Raw genomic sequence first — 16,621 nt, 5'->3', positions numbered from 1 at the left:
GTTAGTTCTTTTCCTTTTCTTCTTTGTCACTTGTGTGTGTGTGTGTGTGTGTGTGTGTGTGTGTGTTGTGTGTGAATACTGGTGACCATTTACACATTTGTTTATAGTCAATAGTAATTCATGACCTTACATAAATGCCAACATCTTTGTTTCTGTGCCTAGGGATTTATTTTATTCCATGAATTTATAGAGTTCCTAGCTGGGTAGGTGGCAAGACTTATACACTTTTTCCTGTGGCTGAGGACATGGAAGCCCTGAGAGGCAACAGCCATTCAGCATCCCAAGATTCCCGTACTTCAACTGAGTGTGGAAGAGGGAGTGTCTGAGCCCAACTGCAGTTAGTTTTCCCATCATTCGACTACAGTCCCTTCAAAATATTTGGAACCTTACAAGAGAGAAACATCATCACCAAACGGCAAACTCAGGTCCCTCGATCAATTCACTTAATCATACTATTCAACTAAGATCATTCTTCAGATGATCATGCAGGGTAGTGTTTCCAAGCATATTCCAAAGAACCTGATCCCTGAGAGTTCTTAAGAACAGGGTTCTGCGGTCAGATAACGTCAAGAACCTGACAATTCACAATGGACAAGAGCATATGGAAGGCTTTAAGAAATCCTAGAGTGGGCCAGGCTCGGTGGCTCACCCTGTAATCCCAGCACTTTGGGAGACCGAGGTGAGTGGATTGCCTGAGCTCGCGGGTTCGAGACTAGCCCGGTCAACTTGGTGAGCTCTCATCTCTACAAAAAAAAAAAGAAAAAAATTTGCTGGGTATGGTAATGCCCGCCTGTAGTTCTGGTTACTTGGAAGGATGCGGTGGAAGGTTTCCCAGAGTCCAGAAGGTCGATGCTGGGGTGGCTGTGAGTGTACCACGGCACTCCAGCCTGGGCGGCAGAGTGAGACACCATCTCAAAAAATAAAAAAAAAAAAAGAGAAGAGAAGAAAAAAGAGTGGAGAAAACAGTTTAACTTTGTGTAACGTGGTGTCATCCACATTTACCTAACTGCAGAACTCCTGTTCAGAGTAATAGCAGCCTCAGCCTCATTTCTTTATTCATGCAATGGGCAAATATATTATGTTACATGGGGCTTTTATACACAATAAGTGAGATACAGATATGTGAGTTTTGCAGCACAGTGCTTGATGTACTCTAGGCATTTGAGAAGTGCTAATTTCTTTTCTTAGATTCATTATTAGTTGAAAATCATTCTTTCAATTATAAGCTGACCCTGAACATTTACCATAATACTATAAGAAAGGGATTGGCAGGGATACTGCCAGGGTAGGGGCGGGGACACAACATCAATAAGGGTAACGGATCTCAAACCAGGCAAAGTGGGAACCAAAGGGAGGCCCAAACTTTACCAGTACGATGTCTACTTGTATACCTAATCCTGAATTATATCCTACATCTTTAAAATAAAATAGAAAAAAAATTGGAACAATACCTCTGGGGGAAAAATTTGCAAAAAAAAAAAAAAGAAAAGAAAATCATTCTTTTATTGAATAATACTTATATATTAAAGTATTACATATAGGTATATGTTTATTTATATATAAGTATATATTTATTTATGTCTATGTATTCTTTATATATAAGTATATATTTATATATAAGATATATTTATTTTATAATAATTGAAAAAAGTAAATTCACAAGTTTAAAGCTTCAAACAATAAAAGGGACATAAAAAGAAAAAAAGTTTCTCCCACCTCAGATTCCCCAAGAGGAATTTATGCACTTTTACAGACATTTTTGGTTCATATACCTGCAGAAATATCACAGACAGATATTTTAAAATCTAATCATTGTTTTTAAGAGTAATGAATTCACTTTATTTTGTACCTCTAAGTTCTTCCATTTTGTGGCCCATCAGTCTGTTTCTGTGATACTCTTGGGTGGAGTAAAATTATACCTTATGTTCATGTCTCCAAAGCTAAACTTTGGTAAAGTGAGTTTTACACAGAAATAAATAAATAAATAAATAAATAGGCCAGGTGCAATGGTTTATGCCAGTAATCCCAGCACTTTGGGAAGCAGAGGTGGAAACATTGCTTGAGACCTGGAGTTCAAGAGCCGCCTGGGCAACATAGCAAGACCTTGTCTCTGAAGAAAGAAAAAAATTAGCCAGGGGTGGTGACACAGGCCTGTAGTCCCTGCTACTTGGGAGGCTGGGGAAGAAGGATCGCCTGAACCCAGGAATCTGAGGCTGCAGTCAGCTATGATCTTGCCACTGTACTCCAGCCTGAACAACACAATAAGACTCTAAAAAACAAACAAACAAAAAGTTGTTTGGAGGTTAACAAAATATCAGCTTAAATGTAAACTCTTGCTGAATACTCTCTGAAGAAATGAATGACCTAATACAGAGGTCTCGGATTTACGATAGTTCTACTTAATATGTTTTTCAACTTACAATGTTCATTCCGTAGAATCCATGCTTGATGTACCCATAAAACTGTTATGTTTTTCACTTTTATTCTAATATTTAGTAAATTCCATGAGATATTTGATACTTTATTATAAAATTGTCTTTATGTTAGGTGATTTTGCCCAACTATAGGCTATTGTAAGTGTTCTAAGAACATTTAAGGTAAACTAGCTAAGCTATGATGTTCAGTGGGTTAGGTGTATTAAGTGCACTTTTGACTTATGATATTTCCAACTTATGGTGGATTTATTGGGACGTAATCCTATTGTAAGTCAAGGAGCTTCTGTACTCTGTAATAACTAAACTTGATTATCCTCATTTTAGCAGTTACACTTCTTCAATCTGTTCATTGTCTGGACGTTCACCCTTTGACCCTCCTGGCTAGTCCCTCCCTTATACTTTTTATTGCCCTGAGTTATCTCCCTTTTCCCATAACTCTAATCATATTTTTCACGTTCTCCTTTGCTGAAGGATGAGGAAATTGCAAGCCAAGTGCGCACCTCTTATTAGGTGATTTGAACGGCGTCCTGCTGGATTAACTCCAGAAGTCCTAAGCTATGAAGACATCTGCCTGATGGGAGATCACTGAGAGGAGACATCCTTTTTCTGTTTTAGGATAGCTCCTGACTAAAGTGATTAGCTCAAGAAGAAAAGAAGCTAGCTGTCTTTCGCTCAGGCGCTCATCCATGATTTGACTTCACCATGGCTTCCTGCCATGCCTGTCACGTCAGAGTGCTGGTGGCCGTTGTGTGTGGGCTGCTGACAGCTCTCGTTGTGGGTCTGGGCATCTGGAGGCTTGTGATCAGGAGCCAGAGAGGTAATGTTGTCCGCTGCATTTAACCCAGAGCAAGAGAAGGCAGTGAGCCTCTGTCCCTGCCACCTGACAGTCCAGTCCTGGAAGGTGCCTTGTCTGGGATGAGGCTGCTCATTAAGGTGCTGTTGATGGGATATTAAAGACAGGATCAATTGCTGGCTAGCAAGGGCATCAGCAACGAGTATGTGTGTGAGTCTGAGTGGGCTGGTGGAAGAACGACAGGGTTGAATTGGCTGTTGTTGGCTCTTTTAAATCCACACTGAATTGATAGTAGAATGATAATTAAAATCATTAATAACTCATGTTTGGTTTTGTTTGGCTAGACCCAAGAAAGGTAACTAGTTGTGAACAAACACTGCCTCCTCCCTAAACACACATACATGCTCTCCAACGTGCACAGAATGTATTTTGGTTTCAAGAAGGAAGTTTAAGAATGTTATCATTAAGGTTGTAAAATAAAATAATCGTATGGTTTACACACACATTTCCCACTCTCCAGGTGCAGAGAACTAACCAAAAATTAAGAACATTTTAAAAATGAGTTTCCTGGTTATTTCACAAATATTTGTCATCTCATGCCGTGTGCCAGAGCTGACCTGGGAAAGAGAGATGGGGGAGGGGCAATAGTGTGTCAACCCATGTTAAAGAAAAGCCTTTGGGAACTCACAACAGAAATTGTCAATCATCCTAGTGCTGGTTCCTTTGGGCTGCAAAGTGTATTCATAAAGGGATTCAAAGTTGGGTGTGTGGAACACTCTCCCCTTAAAGAAAAAAATCAGAGAAAGTTTTTAATGAAGCTGAATAATGAAGGATAAATAATGCCAGACAAGAGAGGCAGCAGGAGAGGCAGTGTACCTTCTGCTAATATTTAGTAAATTTCATGAGATATTTGATACAGGTCACTGCGGAGGACAGAAGGTTGGGGAACCAGCAGGTGCCCGGAGCATGGCTGTTAAGAGCCACCGTTGAGGACCAGAGAAGCCCTATGTATTGGCCACTGATAGAGGTGGGAGCTGGGGATAGATCTGTCCTCTCCCCGACCTGCACCCTAAACGGTATTTAGAAAATGTTGCATTAAGAATATTTACAGAACCAGAAGGAGAACATTTACCAAAACAAAAATAGTAAAATTTAAACTTGGGGAAAATGTGTTTTCGTTGGTTGGTTTCAGGTTTGTAAAATAGTTTAATTCAGGTTTTAAAAAATTATAAACTGCGGATTTTACCCTGTTAAGGCTGACAAATTTATAAGACCTCATTTAAAGAATCTTTATAATTTATAATACCTCATGTAAAGAAGTTTTTTTCTTTCTTTCATTTCTCCCTCCCTCCCTTCCTTCTTTTCTTGTTATTTATAGGACATCTGCTTTTGTAGGGAAATTTGTGGTGAACTATACGGGACACAGTTATATCAGAATTATTAAAACAAGAACCAAAGTACAAACATAACATAAGAAAGATTGCAGGGTGGAAGACAAAGTGTAGGAAAGTTAAGGGGTTAGGAGGATTTGCTTAGAGTAAATGCTCACACGTTCCTGTCCTTACTGAGGGCTAAGACCCAAAAGGAATCATAATAAGTCATAAAGATGCCATGTCTAACAGTAATGGGATACCGGCTCCTCAAAGAGACAAACTTTTCCTTTGTTCTGAGCAGAGTTTTTCCACTGGCTGTTTATTTAAGGGACCTCCCTCCACTATTGAGTAAATCCAGTAGGAAAGGAAAGGGTTATTGCTATCAATTAAAGAAAGAGACAGAAAGACTGGCACTGCTCGCTGTTGCTATTTTGCCTTGTATGTTTTATTCAGAGTGTGTTTTAGCTGACAAATTCTGTTTCATTCCACTTCACTCCATTCCACTCTATTCTACCTCTTCCATCCCATCCCATGCAATTGCTTTGATCCCTTTACTTGAGTATAGAGATGAATTATCTTAAAATTTATTTTTTTAAGGGGGACAGAGGTTACACATATCTTAGAGAAACTGATGAAAACAACAAATGTCTTAGTAGGAAAAAATATACATAAACACACAAAATTTTAGATCTATTATTTTAATTGCATTCAAAATTTGTTTTATCAACATAAATAGAATACATAAATCACACTTACCACACTTATTTTTTATGAAAAAGTAAAATGGCTTCTGAAAAATAGAATGTAAACTTTGCTCTGAGTAAATTTCAATGAGAAGTTACTCCTTTTTTTTTTTGAGTTGGAGTCTCACCCTGTCGCCCAGGCTGGAGTGCAGTGGCATGCTCCTGGCCACCGCAGCCTCGACCTGCTGGGCTCAGGCAATCCTTCTACCTCAGTCTTCCAAGTTGCCGGAACTACAGGCATGCACTACCACACCCAGCTAATTTTTTGATTTATTGTAGAGAAGAGGTCTCACCATGTTGCCCAGGCTGGTCTTGAACCCACAATTCTCTCAGGCAATTCTCTTGTCTTGGCCTCCCAAAGTTCTGGAATTTAGGCTTGAGCCACCATGCCCGGCCTGCGAAGTTACTCTTATCTGGCTATAGAGTGAACATTGATGTATCAATGCTTATGCTATTTATGCATTTAATTATTAGAATACTTAAAATTTCAAAAATTCTTACTATGTTCTAGGTACTATGCTAAAAACTTCACTGACCTTATCTCATTTAATCCTGACAACTGCCTTTGAGACAGATATTGCCACATCTATGTTACAAATGGGGAAACTGAGGTTCAGATAACATTTTTGTGCTTCTGTGAGTAGAAGGTATTGGGTCTAGATTTGAACCTAGATCATTCTGACTTCAGTATCCATGGTCTTAACTTTCACACTATTCTGCTTTCCTAGGGGGAAGACAATGGTAACACAAACTAATGACTTCATCTTTTCTTTTTGAGGCAACAATGGCTAAGAACCCATATTCACAAAGATAGGCAGTAAGCAGCAGAGTCAGAGCATTCTGTTGTTTTGCTGAACAAAGGCTCTTTGGGAGTCACACTGCCTTCAAGTCAATGTGATCTGCATTCTCAATGCTGTGTATCAAGTATAGATTAGGGTTCGTGTTTTAAGTTTAAGATTTTCTGAACTTCAAATGGTGTCTGTAGATTTTCGACTGTAGATTAATTGCCATGGCTTTGCCACCTTCTACTAGGTTGTGTGGAAGTGCTTCCTCCAGGCTGCAATTATATGGCTATCTGTCTTTGATCTTCTAGTCCAGAGCAGCAAGAGATTGCCTTTTCTTTTATTTTTTCCCATGTGCGTTGGAATCTCACTCTGTCTCCCAGGCTGGAGTGTAATGGCACAATCATGGCTCACCACAGCCTTGATCTCCTGGGCTTAGGTGATCCTTCATCCTCAGCCTCCCTCCCAAGCAGCTGGGAATACAGGTGTGCATTACCATGCCCAGATAATTAAAAAAAAAAAAAATTCTTTTTTGCAGTCACAAGGTCTTGCTTTGTTGCCTAGGCTGATCTTGAAATCGTGGGCTCAGGCAATCCTCTTGCTTTGGCCTTCCAAACTGCTGGAATTACAGGCATGAGCCATGGTGCCCAGCTGTGAGACTGCATTATATAGCTATATTCTTTGGCTTTTAATGGAGTTATTTCTCACATTTGCATAGTCTCAAACATCTAACAGCTATCAAACAAGCTATGAATGAGCTCAGCTCTAATTATTCTAAGTGTGACTTTTCCTTTTACTTTAAAAAATGAATCACTTGTTAAATATCAAACAAGCATTTCAAGATATGGCCACTAGGATGCCAGTAAGCTTCTGTGTAGTATAGAAAAGTTTTTGCATTCTGCTCCTTAATTAATAAGGACTCTTGTTGAGAGATCATGGTTTAAGGTCTGGTCTTGATAAATTTGACATTTCACAGGAGTAAACAAGACTTCTTTCAGAATTTCTGAAATAGTCTTTGGCATTTTTATTTGCGGTTGATGGAAACATTAAATAAAATAATCTTTTTTCAACAAAGGAGCACAATGAGATACATTGCCAAGTATAACACTGTCTTCATCTGTTTTCCCAGGAACAGGATTTCCTATCCATTTGAAGTTTTGCTTGGTAAAGAAAGTTTTCAAAACTATTAATGACCTTTTCCAAAAGGAGCCTAAGACTTGAAGTTCTCTGGTGATGGCAGTTTACCCAGAGTTTTTATCCAGTGTTTCACATGGCTGTCTCCTTCTTTGATGATTTTGGTTAGGTTGAATGTCACCTCCTCAAGAGACTTCTATTCACTCAGTCTATCAGCCATTTGCTTTCTTTTATGTGTATTTTTTTATGGCTTTTATCATTATTTCTTGATTTACTGGTTGATTGTCTGTCTTCCCATTTCTAGAATGAAAACTCTAAAAGAACAAGGAACCTTATATACTATTGACCTGCATTCCCTGCATCTAATAGTACATGAAATATAGTTGCAAATACATAGTTGAAGTAAATAAAAGAATCACATAAACACTAGAAATGGGACTGTCTTAGTCTATTTGGGCTGCTATAACAAAACACTACAAACAACAGAAATGTATTTCTTACACTTGCAGAGGCTGGGAAGTCTGAGATCAAGGTATTTGCAAATTCGGTGTCTGGTAAGGATTTGCTTTCAAGCAAAAGAAGGCATCTTTTTGCTGCATCCTTATATAGTAGAAAAGAACTCTGATCTCTTCAACTCCTTAAGGGAAGAGTACTAATCCTATTCATTCGGGCTCCACCCACATGATCTAATCACCTTCCAAAAGCCCCATCTCCTAATACCATCACATTGGGAATTAGATTTCAACAGATGAATTTTGAGGGGAACACAAATTCAGTCCATAGCATGATCCAAGAGTTGTCAAATAGTTACATTCAGAAGAGAAATAACATAGCTACCAATTCCTTGTGATTTGCTTGAAAATGTAGAAAGAATTGTGAATCTGGATTTGTTAAGAACAGCATCATTTTAGAAGAATTTAGACTCTTTCAATTTAGAAAGACACATTTTAGTTTTTTGTTCCAATCCATGCGACATATGACCATTTCTAGGACTCTTGCCTCTTTGTTGAATCAGATGATCAGCAATCTTATAGAGTGCTTTTATGTTGTAGCAAATCTAAGTTTCGCCAGACCTCCAGCCTTTTTGCACTGCGTGTTCTTCAAGGAAAAACATCCAACTGTCTGATTATTTTCCCAATGGACATAGGGAGTGCATGGTTTCATGCTTCCAGTAGCAAGAACCTTGTAGGTTCTTGTGACACAGGAAGCAGTGTGGCTTTTGGATTCCATCACACTTGATGAAATGAAATGAAAACGTGATCCAACTCGATTGTATTTCTTTCTGTTGATATTTTCCTATTTGCACTAGGCCTGATGCGGACATCATAGACAGATGTCCATAATCATAATGGTAAGAAATGTTTTCTTTAACTCCTATCAATGGGAGAGTATCTTAACCTCAAAACACATGAGCAATGCTAACAAACTGTCTTCAACCATATTTGACACCTCTCCTGGCTCACAGAATTTCCCGCTCTCTGCCATCAGGACTGTTTTTCCCACTCCTATCCAGATATTCTAACTTTTATTCCCTGTCACAGGACATAGATAGTCCTCAGCCTGATAAGAGACTTTAAGAGATTGAAATATTCCTATCCTCCAAGGTCAGAGACTTTGTAGTATCAATAATTCTTTTTTTTAACCTAATCTTTTTTAGATTCAGGGAATACATGATTGTTATATGGACATATCGGGTACTGGTGGAGATTGGACTTCGGGTGACCCATTCCTCAAACAGTGAAAATCATACTCGATAGGAAACTTCTGAACCCTAATCCCCCTCCTGTGTCCTCTCTTTTAGTGTCCCCAGTGTCTATCAATTCCATCTTTGTGGCCATTTAGTGCCTACGTATAAGTGAGAACATGCGGTGTTTGGTTTTCTGTTTCTGATTTAGTATACTTAGGATGATGTTTTCCAGCTCCAACCATGTTGTTGCAAACGACATTCTTTCTTTCTTTTTTATGGCTGTGTAGTATTCCATGGTATATATACTACATTTTCTTTCCTGTGAACCATTGGTGGGTTATCACTTGGGTGATAATTCTTACCCTGTGGAAAACGTGGGTTGTTAGGAAAGGTCAGTGAAGGTATTTTGTGTCTTAGACAAGACACAATGACCAAATGCATTGTGCTAGGATCTGAAGATAGAAGTCGTGATCCTTGTTCTGAAGTTTGTCAAAATACTCCTTCGATATTTGGCTTTCATTTCACTTAATTACAGTACTTCTCCCAGAGGCAAATTCAATAATAAATCTAATTCATATTACTGTTCCTGGAAAATAGATACCCTTGGGATTTTTTTTTTTAAGATTCCAGAGAGGTGTCTTCTGGACGGAGGAAGTTGGATTTTAGGTAGTAGTAGTGTTTGTTAGTCTTAATCCTGGTGTTGTCAATCTCTCTTCTGCTCCCTGCTTGCTTCCTCTTATAACCACCCTCTTTAAAAATGCCCATGAAAGGGAAGAGATTATTTTTATAACTTTATTCCAATTTTGCGATGTAGCAGGCTGAGGGGCATGGATTATTTTAACATCAGAAACAGTGATTTTTAAAGTGTTGATCTTGTTTTGAAAGTCACTTTCTTAAACTAAGAGTCTAGAATCTTGACTTAGTTAATTTTTTCCAGGATTTCCAGAGAGTAGGCATCTTTACTTGAAATTCTAGATGTGATGTCTGCCTACGTGTCTTTGATGACACACATGTTGAAGACATCAGTTATAGAATGTGGTAGATACTTGAGGAGAGGAAAAGACATGAGCAAGGGAAGAAAGTTCTGGAGCCAGACTGCCTGGATTTAGATCCCAAAGTGGCTGCTCACTTGCTGAGTAAATTTAGGCAAGTTATTCAACAGTTCTGTGTGTTGGTTTTCTTATCTATTGTGTGAATAATAACAAACCCTACCTAATAGGGCTGTTTTGATGATTAAATGAGTTAATACACTGAAAGGCTTAAGATGATGTCTAGTACATTGTAAGTGCTCTATAAATGTTGGCTACTATTCTCTAATTTATGAATTTTTAGATAATTCAGTACAGAGTATGGTTTTCTGCCTTCCAGACTTATGCCTTGATTCAATATCGTTAACCTGGACTGGACCTTTGGATTGGGACTGAAGTTATCAAACCAAAGGTTTACAATAGGTTTAATCATTAAGTTCAATTGACTAGCTCAAAACAGAAACAGAAACGATTCTAAGAACTGCCATATCTCCCTTAATTTGCTTTTAATATTTATGTTACACTGCACCATCAGGGGAACTTTTTTCCTGTTTGCATTCTGTCGTCTTTAATCAGAAAATCTCTTGAAAGACTTCCCTTTAAACAGGATTCTTAAGGAATTGCAGAACAGAGCACCTATTGAGGAAAAACAGAAGCATCCATCATCAATCAGTTCAACAGACAAGGTATACAAGGTAACTGGATACTGAGCAAAATGCTGTCTTTCAAAGGATTAAACATCAATTTATTTAATACTAGCCTGCTTAGATATTGACTCTTTTTTTCTTTTTTTGAGTCGGAGTCTCACTCTGTCACCCAGGCTGGAGTGCAGTGGCACACTCACGGCCACCCCAGCGTCGACCTGCTGGGCTATGGCGATCCTTCGCCTCAGTCTTCCAAGTTGCCAGAACTACAGGCATGCATTATCACACCCAGCTAATTTTTTATTTATTGTAGAGACAAGGTCTTGCCAAGTTGCCTGGGCTGGTCTCGAACCTGCGGGCTCAGGCAATCCACTCGCCTCTACCTCCCAAAGTGCTGGGATTACAAGCTCAGCCACTGAGCCTGGCCTCTTCCCTCATTCTTAAGTTAAAACTTCTTGACCCCAAACGGATCCTGACACTTTTCCACCAGGGAGAATTTTAAAAAAAATATTTAACAGATTTATTGAAATAATTAACCAGATAGTTAACTAAACAAACCTTACCTTAAAGGCTGTGTATATTTTATTTGCGTATATCTTTCAAGTTTTTTTCCCCCAAATGAATAAACTTTCCTAAACATTGTCCTCTAATTTAAGAGTTAACTTTATCCTCACACAGCTATTTCAAATTCCTGATCTGGGCCAAATGACAGATGACTAGATTTTAAACCCCAAAAGATTGAGCCAGACACTAGAAAGGGTCTCCAGATGAATTTTCTTAAACTAAGAAAAGTTTTTAAAAATTTCCCTACTTAGTCAAATAAGACTTTTCAAAACAGGTTCTAATTTTGTCTAGTTTGGGAGAAGAAAGTCATATTTTTCATTTGAAATCTTTAATATTACTTTATACTACTTTCTCAAGCAGCACAAGTGTATGCCATACATATTTGGCATTTAATCTTCCAAGATGTGCAGCAAAAACATTAAAAATAGGGCTAATATATCCAGAAATATTACTTTGGACAATTAAAAAATGTAGAAATACTGGTGCTATAAAAGAAAAATAGTGCTGGCAAATATGTTCCAGTGTGTGGATCCTCAGAATGAAGTGGATGGCCATTCTCCCAGTAGCAAAAACTGTGAGAGGGAGCAGAAGTACTTGATTAGTAACAAGGAGATCTGAGTCTAGTACTTGATTGGCTACCCATCAGAATCACCCCATGAGAAACTATCCTAACACTAGGTCAAGGCTACTAGTGAACCTGTCCCAGGATTATAAAAGAAGTAATCATGAAATTTCCCTGTAGAAATATTTTCACAAATAGGACCCATAAAGGTCCCATAGAAGAATAGTAAATAAGATAAAGATGAGTTTATAATCCAAAATTACATAAGAATCATGATGTTGGAGAAACATCAGATGTGATCAGAAGGATTAATCCTCTCAAAATCGGATATAACAAAGCAATACAAAAGTGAATGTATCATCCTAAGTTAACGAACACAGGAACAGAAAACCAAATACTGCGTGTTCTCATTTATAAGTGGGAACTAAACTAAGGATTTGCAAAGGCATAGAGAATGATATAATGAACTTTAGAGACTCAGAAGGGGAAGGGGAGGAAGGAATGGATGAAGGGACAAATATCACCTATTGGGTACAATGTCCACAGGTAGGAGTGGTAAGTACACTTAAAGCCCAGACTGCTTCCCCACTATACAATGCAACCATGTAACCTAAAAGTATTTGTACCTCCTAGAGCTATTGAAATAAAATAATAATAATAATAATAATAATAAAAAAAATAGAAAAAAGTAAGTATAATGTATGTTTAAAATGATTTCAAAATTTTAAATATGGGGGAAATTAAAAGAAAAAGACAGTATTTTTCAAAAAGATAAGATAATTTGAAAAGGAATAAAATAGTACCTTTTAAATGAAAAGGATAGTAATAATAAAAAATTGATGAATAGTTTAAAAGGAAATTAGAAATCATTAAAGAGGAAACTGGGAAAATGGAAGAGAGCTGCAGAAATTGCCTGTAATGTAGCACAGTGATGTAAAGAAATGTTGACTTTGAAAACCAGATTAGGAAACTTGAAGTACAAAAGGCTGAATGCCAACAGGTTCTACCAGCAATTTTACAAGAGAATAAGGAATATGAGAGAGGCAACATCTGAAAAAATAATGACTGAAAATTTCCTTGGATTGAAGAATGACTGAGTCTCAAGCAGGAAAAACAAAAACCATATCAGAGTAAAATTGCAGAACATCAGACAAAGAAAATTTTAAAGACATTTATAGAGAAAAGTTTCCCCCAAAAGGAATAACAATGAGATAAAGAAAAAACAAATTCTAGAAAACAGTGGAATAATATCTTCTAAGTGCTGTCAATCCCAAATCCCATACTTTATTAAAAAGACAACCAAAAGTAAAACACTGGAGAGAAATGCTGAAGAATCTATCACACATAGACCCTAGCTGGAAGAATTATTAGATCATATACTTCAGAAAGCAGGAAACGGAATCTAAGAGGAAGGAATACAATACAGGAACACCATGTTTTATTGAATTTTACTTTATTGCACATTATAGATACTGCATTTTTTTTACAAATTAAAATGCAACCTGGAGTCAAGGAGCTCTATTAGTCCCATTCTTCCAACAGCATGTACTCATTTCATGTCTCTGAGTCATATTTTGGTCATTGTAATATTTTAAATTTTTTCATTATTATTATTATATCTGTTATGATCAGTGATTTTTAATGTTATTGTAATTGTTTGGGGGGGCATGAACTGTGCCCATATAATCAGTACCTGTTGTTGTATGTGTTCTGACTATACCACTGACCAGCTGTTCCCTTCTATTTATCCCCTGCTCAGACTTCCATACTCCTTGAGACACAACAAAATTGAAATTAGGCCAATTAGTAGCCCTACAATGGCCTCTAAGTGCTCAAGTGAAAAAAGTCCATCTCTCATTTGCAATCAAAAACTAGAAATAATTAAGCTTGGTGAAGCAGGTATGTAGAAACCTGAGATAGGCTGGAAACCAGGCCTCCTGTGCCAAATAGTTAGCCAAGTTGAATGCAAAGGAAAGGTTCTTGAAAGAAATTTAAAGGTCTACTCCAGTGAATAAATCAGTGATCAGGATAGAAGATCAAACCAGTTACCACATCCCTTAAGCCAAAGCCTAATCCAGAGCAAGGCCCTATCTCTCTTCAATTCTGTGAAGGCTAAGAAAAATGAGGAAGCTACAGAAGAAAACTTTGAAGCTCACAGAGGGTAGTTAATGAGGTTTATGGAAAGAAGCATTCTCCATAACATAAAAGTATAAGGGGAAGCTGCAGGTGCTGATGAAGAAACTGCAGAAAGTTATCCAGAAAATCAGCTAATATATTTATGAGGATGACTGCACCAGACAACAGATTTTCAGTGAAGGCAGAACAGCTCTATACTGGAAGAAGATGCCATCTAGGACTTTCATAGCTAGAGAGGAGAAACCAATATCTAGCTTCAAAACTTCAAAGAACAGGCTGGCTCTTCTGTTATGGGCTAATGCAGCTGGTAATCTTAAGTTGAAGCCAGTCCTCATTTACCATTATAAAAATCCTAGGGCCCTTAAGAATTATTCTACAATTTTGAGGTATGTTCCCTGTATGCCTAGATGTTCAAGAAGGGGTGCTGGGTTTTATCAAAAGCTTTTTCTGCATCTAATGATATAATCATGTGGTTTTTGTTTTGACATCTGTTGATATATTTAATTACATTTATGGTTTTATGAATGTTGAACCAGCCTTGCATCCCAGGGATGAAGCCTACTTGGTCATGATGGATGATTGAGATCTGTTGTTGAATCCTGTTCGCTAGGATCTTGTTGAGAATTTTAGCGTCTATGTTCATCAAAGATATCAGCCTGTAGTTCTCTTTCTTTGTTGGATCTTTACCTGGCTCGGGTATCAATGTGATGTTAGCTTCGTAAAATGATTTGGGGAGAGTTCCATCTTTCTCAATTGTCTGGAATACCTTCAGTAGGATTGGTATCAGCTCCTCTTTAAATGTCTTGTAGCATTCTGCTGGAAAGCCATCTGGTCCAGGGCTTTTTTTTGTACGTAGTTTTCTTATTACATAGTCAATTGCCTTGATTGTTATTGGTCTATTTAGGGTCTCAATTTCTTCTTGTTTCACCTAGACAGGTTGTGTGATAACAGAAAGTCCTCCATTTCCTTAAGGTTTTCAAGTTTGTTTCCATACAAGTGTACATAGTAATCTCTAATGATCTTTTGTATTTCTTCAGGATCAGATGTGACTTCATCTTTTGTGTTTCTGATTGTGTTTATTTGGGCTTTTTCTCTCTTTTTCTTGGTCAGTCTAGCTAGGGGACCATCGATCTTGTTTATCCTTTCAAAGAACCAGCTTTTAGTTTCATTGATTTTTTGTATTATCTTTTTGTCTTCTATGTCCTGGATTTGGGCTTTTATTTTGGTGATCTGGATTCTTCTACTGAAATTAGGGTTTTTGTGGTCTTGCTTTTCCAGCTTCCTTAGGTGGCTTGTTAGGTTGTTAATTTGTGATCCTTCCATTTTCTTCATGTGTGTTTGTAGGGATATAAATTCCCCTCTTACTACAGCTTCATGGCATCCCAGAGATTTTGGTAAGATGTTTCTTCATTTTCATTTGTTTCCAGGTAACTTTTAATCTCTGTTTTGATTTCATCATTGACCTAGGAGTTGTTTAGCATCATGCTGGTTAGTGTCCATGTCTTTCTGGATTTTAGGGGGACCTTGCTGGTGTTGATGTTTATTTTTATTCCACTGTGGTCTGAGAAGGTACATGGTAAAATTTCGGTTCTTTTAAATTTGCTTATACTTAATTTATGGCCAAGTATGTGGTCAATCTTAGAGTACGTCCCATGCAGTGATGAGTAGAATGTACATTCTGCGGTCTTTGGATGGAGTGTTCTGTAGGTATCAATTAAGTCCATTTGATCAAGAGTCACATTGAGGTTTCAGATCTCGTTGCTGACTTTTTGTCCTGATGATCAGTCTAGGGTTGTGAGTGGGGTATTAAAGTTCCCAGCTATGATGGTATTGGAGTCAATATCTTTTTTTAGTTTACCTAGGAGCTGCTTTATGAAAGTTGTTGCTCCTATGTTGGGTGTATATATGTTTAGGATGGATATTTCTTGTTGATGGATTGAACCTTTTATCATTATGTAGTGGCCTTCTGTATCTTTTTAAATTTTTAATAGCTTAAAGGGTATTTTGTCTGAGATTAAGATCATGACTCCTCCTTTCTTTTGTGTTCCATTTGCCTGAAAATTTGTTTCCCATGATCTTACTTTGAGTCTGTGAGTGTCCTTTCTTGTGAGGTGAGTCTCTTGAAGGCAATAGATTGTTGCCTGGTGATATTTTATCCATTTTGCCATTCTATGTCTTTTTAGTGGTGCATTTACTCCATTCACATTCAAACTAATTATTGACATGTGAGCGTTGATCTCTATCATAATGTTCTTACAGAGTTGTTGTTCTTCCTGTTTGTGTGTTGTCTTTCTTTTGGTTTTAGAGTTGGATCGTGTGTGTTTTTAATCTTTTACCTGTACTCTTGTGAAGCACGTTGTTGTTCTTTTTTCCTTTTCTTCTGTGTTCAATACTTTCTTAAGTGTTTCTTGTAGAGGTGTCTGGTGGCAGTGTAGGCTCTTAGGGATTGGATATTTGGGAAAGATTTCAATTCTCCCTCACTGATGAAGCTTAGCTTGGCTGGGTAGGTTATTCTTGGTTGAAATTGTTTATCTTTTAGAACTTTGAAGATAGGGCTCCAACTCTCCTAGCCTGGAGGGTTTCTGTAGATAAATCTGCTGCTATTCTAATTGGTCTTCCCTGGTAGGAAGTCTGACCTTTTTCTCTTACTGCCTTTAGGATTTTTTCTTTTATACCTACTTTGTTTAAGCAAATTATTATGTGTCTGGGAGTTGGTCTTCTCATTTGTTGTCTTGCAGGG

At 37.7% G+C, this 16,621-nt stretch overlaps 1 protein-coding gene across 1 annotated transcript in view; it reads left to right on the top strand.

The window, feature by feature from the left end:
* Nucleotides 1–3,137: 3,137 nt before the first annotated feature.
* The window catches only part of ADGRG7 (adhesion G protein-coupled receptor G7), a 71,480-nt gene continuing 57,996 nt past the window's right edge, over nucleotides 3,138–16,621 (top strand). The window contains exon 1 of the mRNA XM_008069150.1: nucleotides 3,138–3,252. Coding sequence (XP_008067341.1) covers nucleotides 3,138–3,252 — 115 coding nt within the window. The remainder of the gene's footprint in view (nucleotides 3,253–16,621) is intronic.

The sequence above is a fragment of the Carlito syrichta genome, unplaced genomic scaffold (assembly GCF_000164805.1).
Source record: "Carlito syrichta isolate Samal-C Ts95f unplaced genomic scaffold, Tarsius_syrichta-2.0.1 Scaffold311833, whole genome shotgun sequence".
NCBI lineage: Eukaryota > Metazoa > Chordata > Mammalia > Primates > Tarsiidae > Carlito > Carlito syrichta.
The sequence above is the reverse complement of the archived record's forward strand: the minus strand, read 5'-3'. Positions and strand labels throughout refer to the sequence as shown.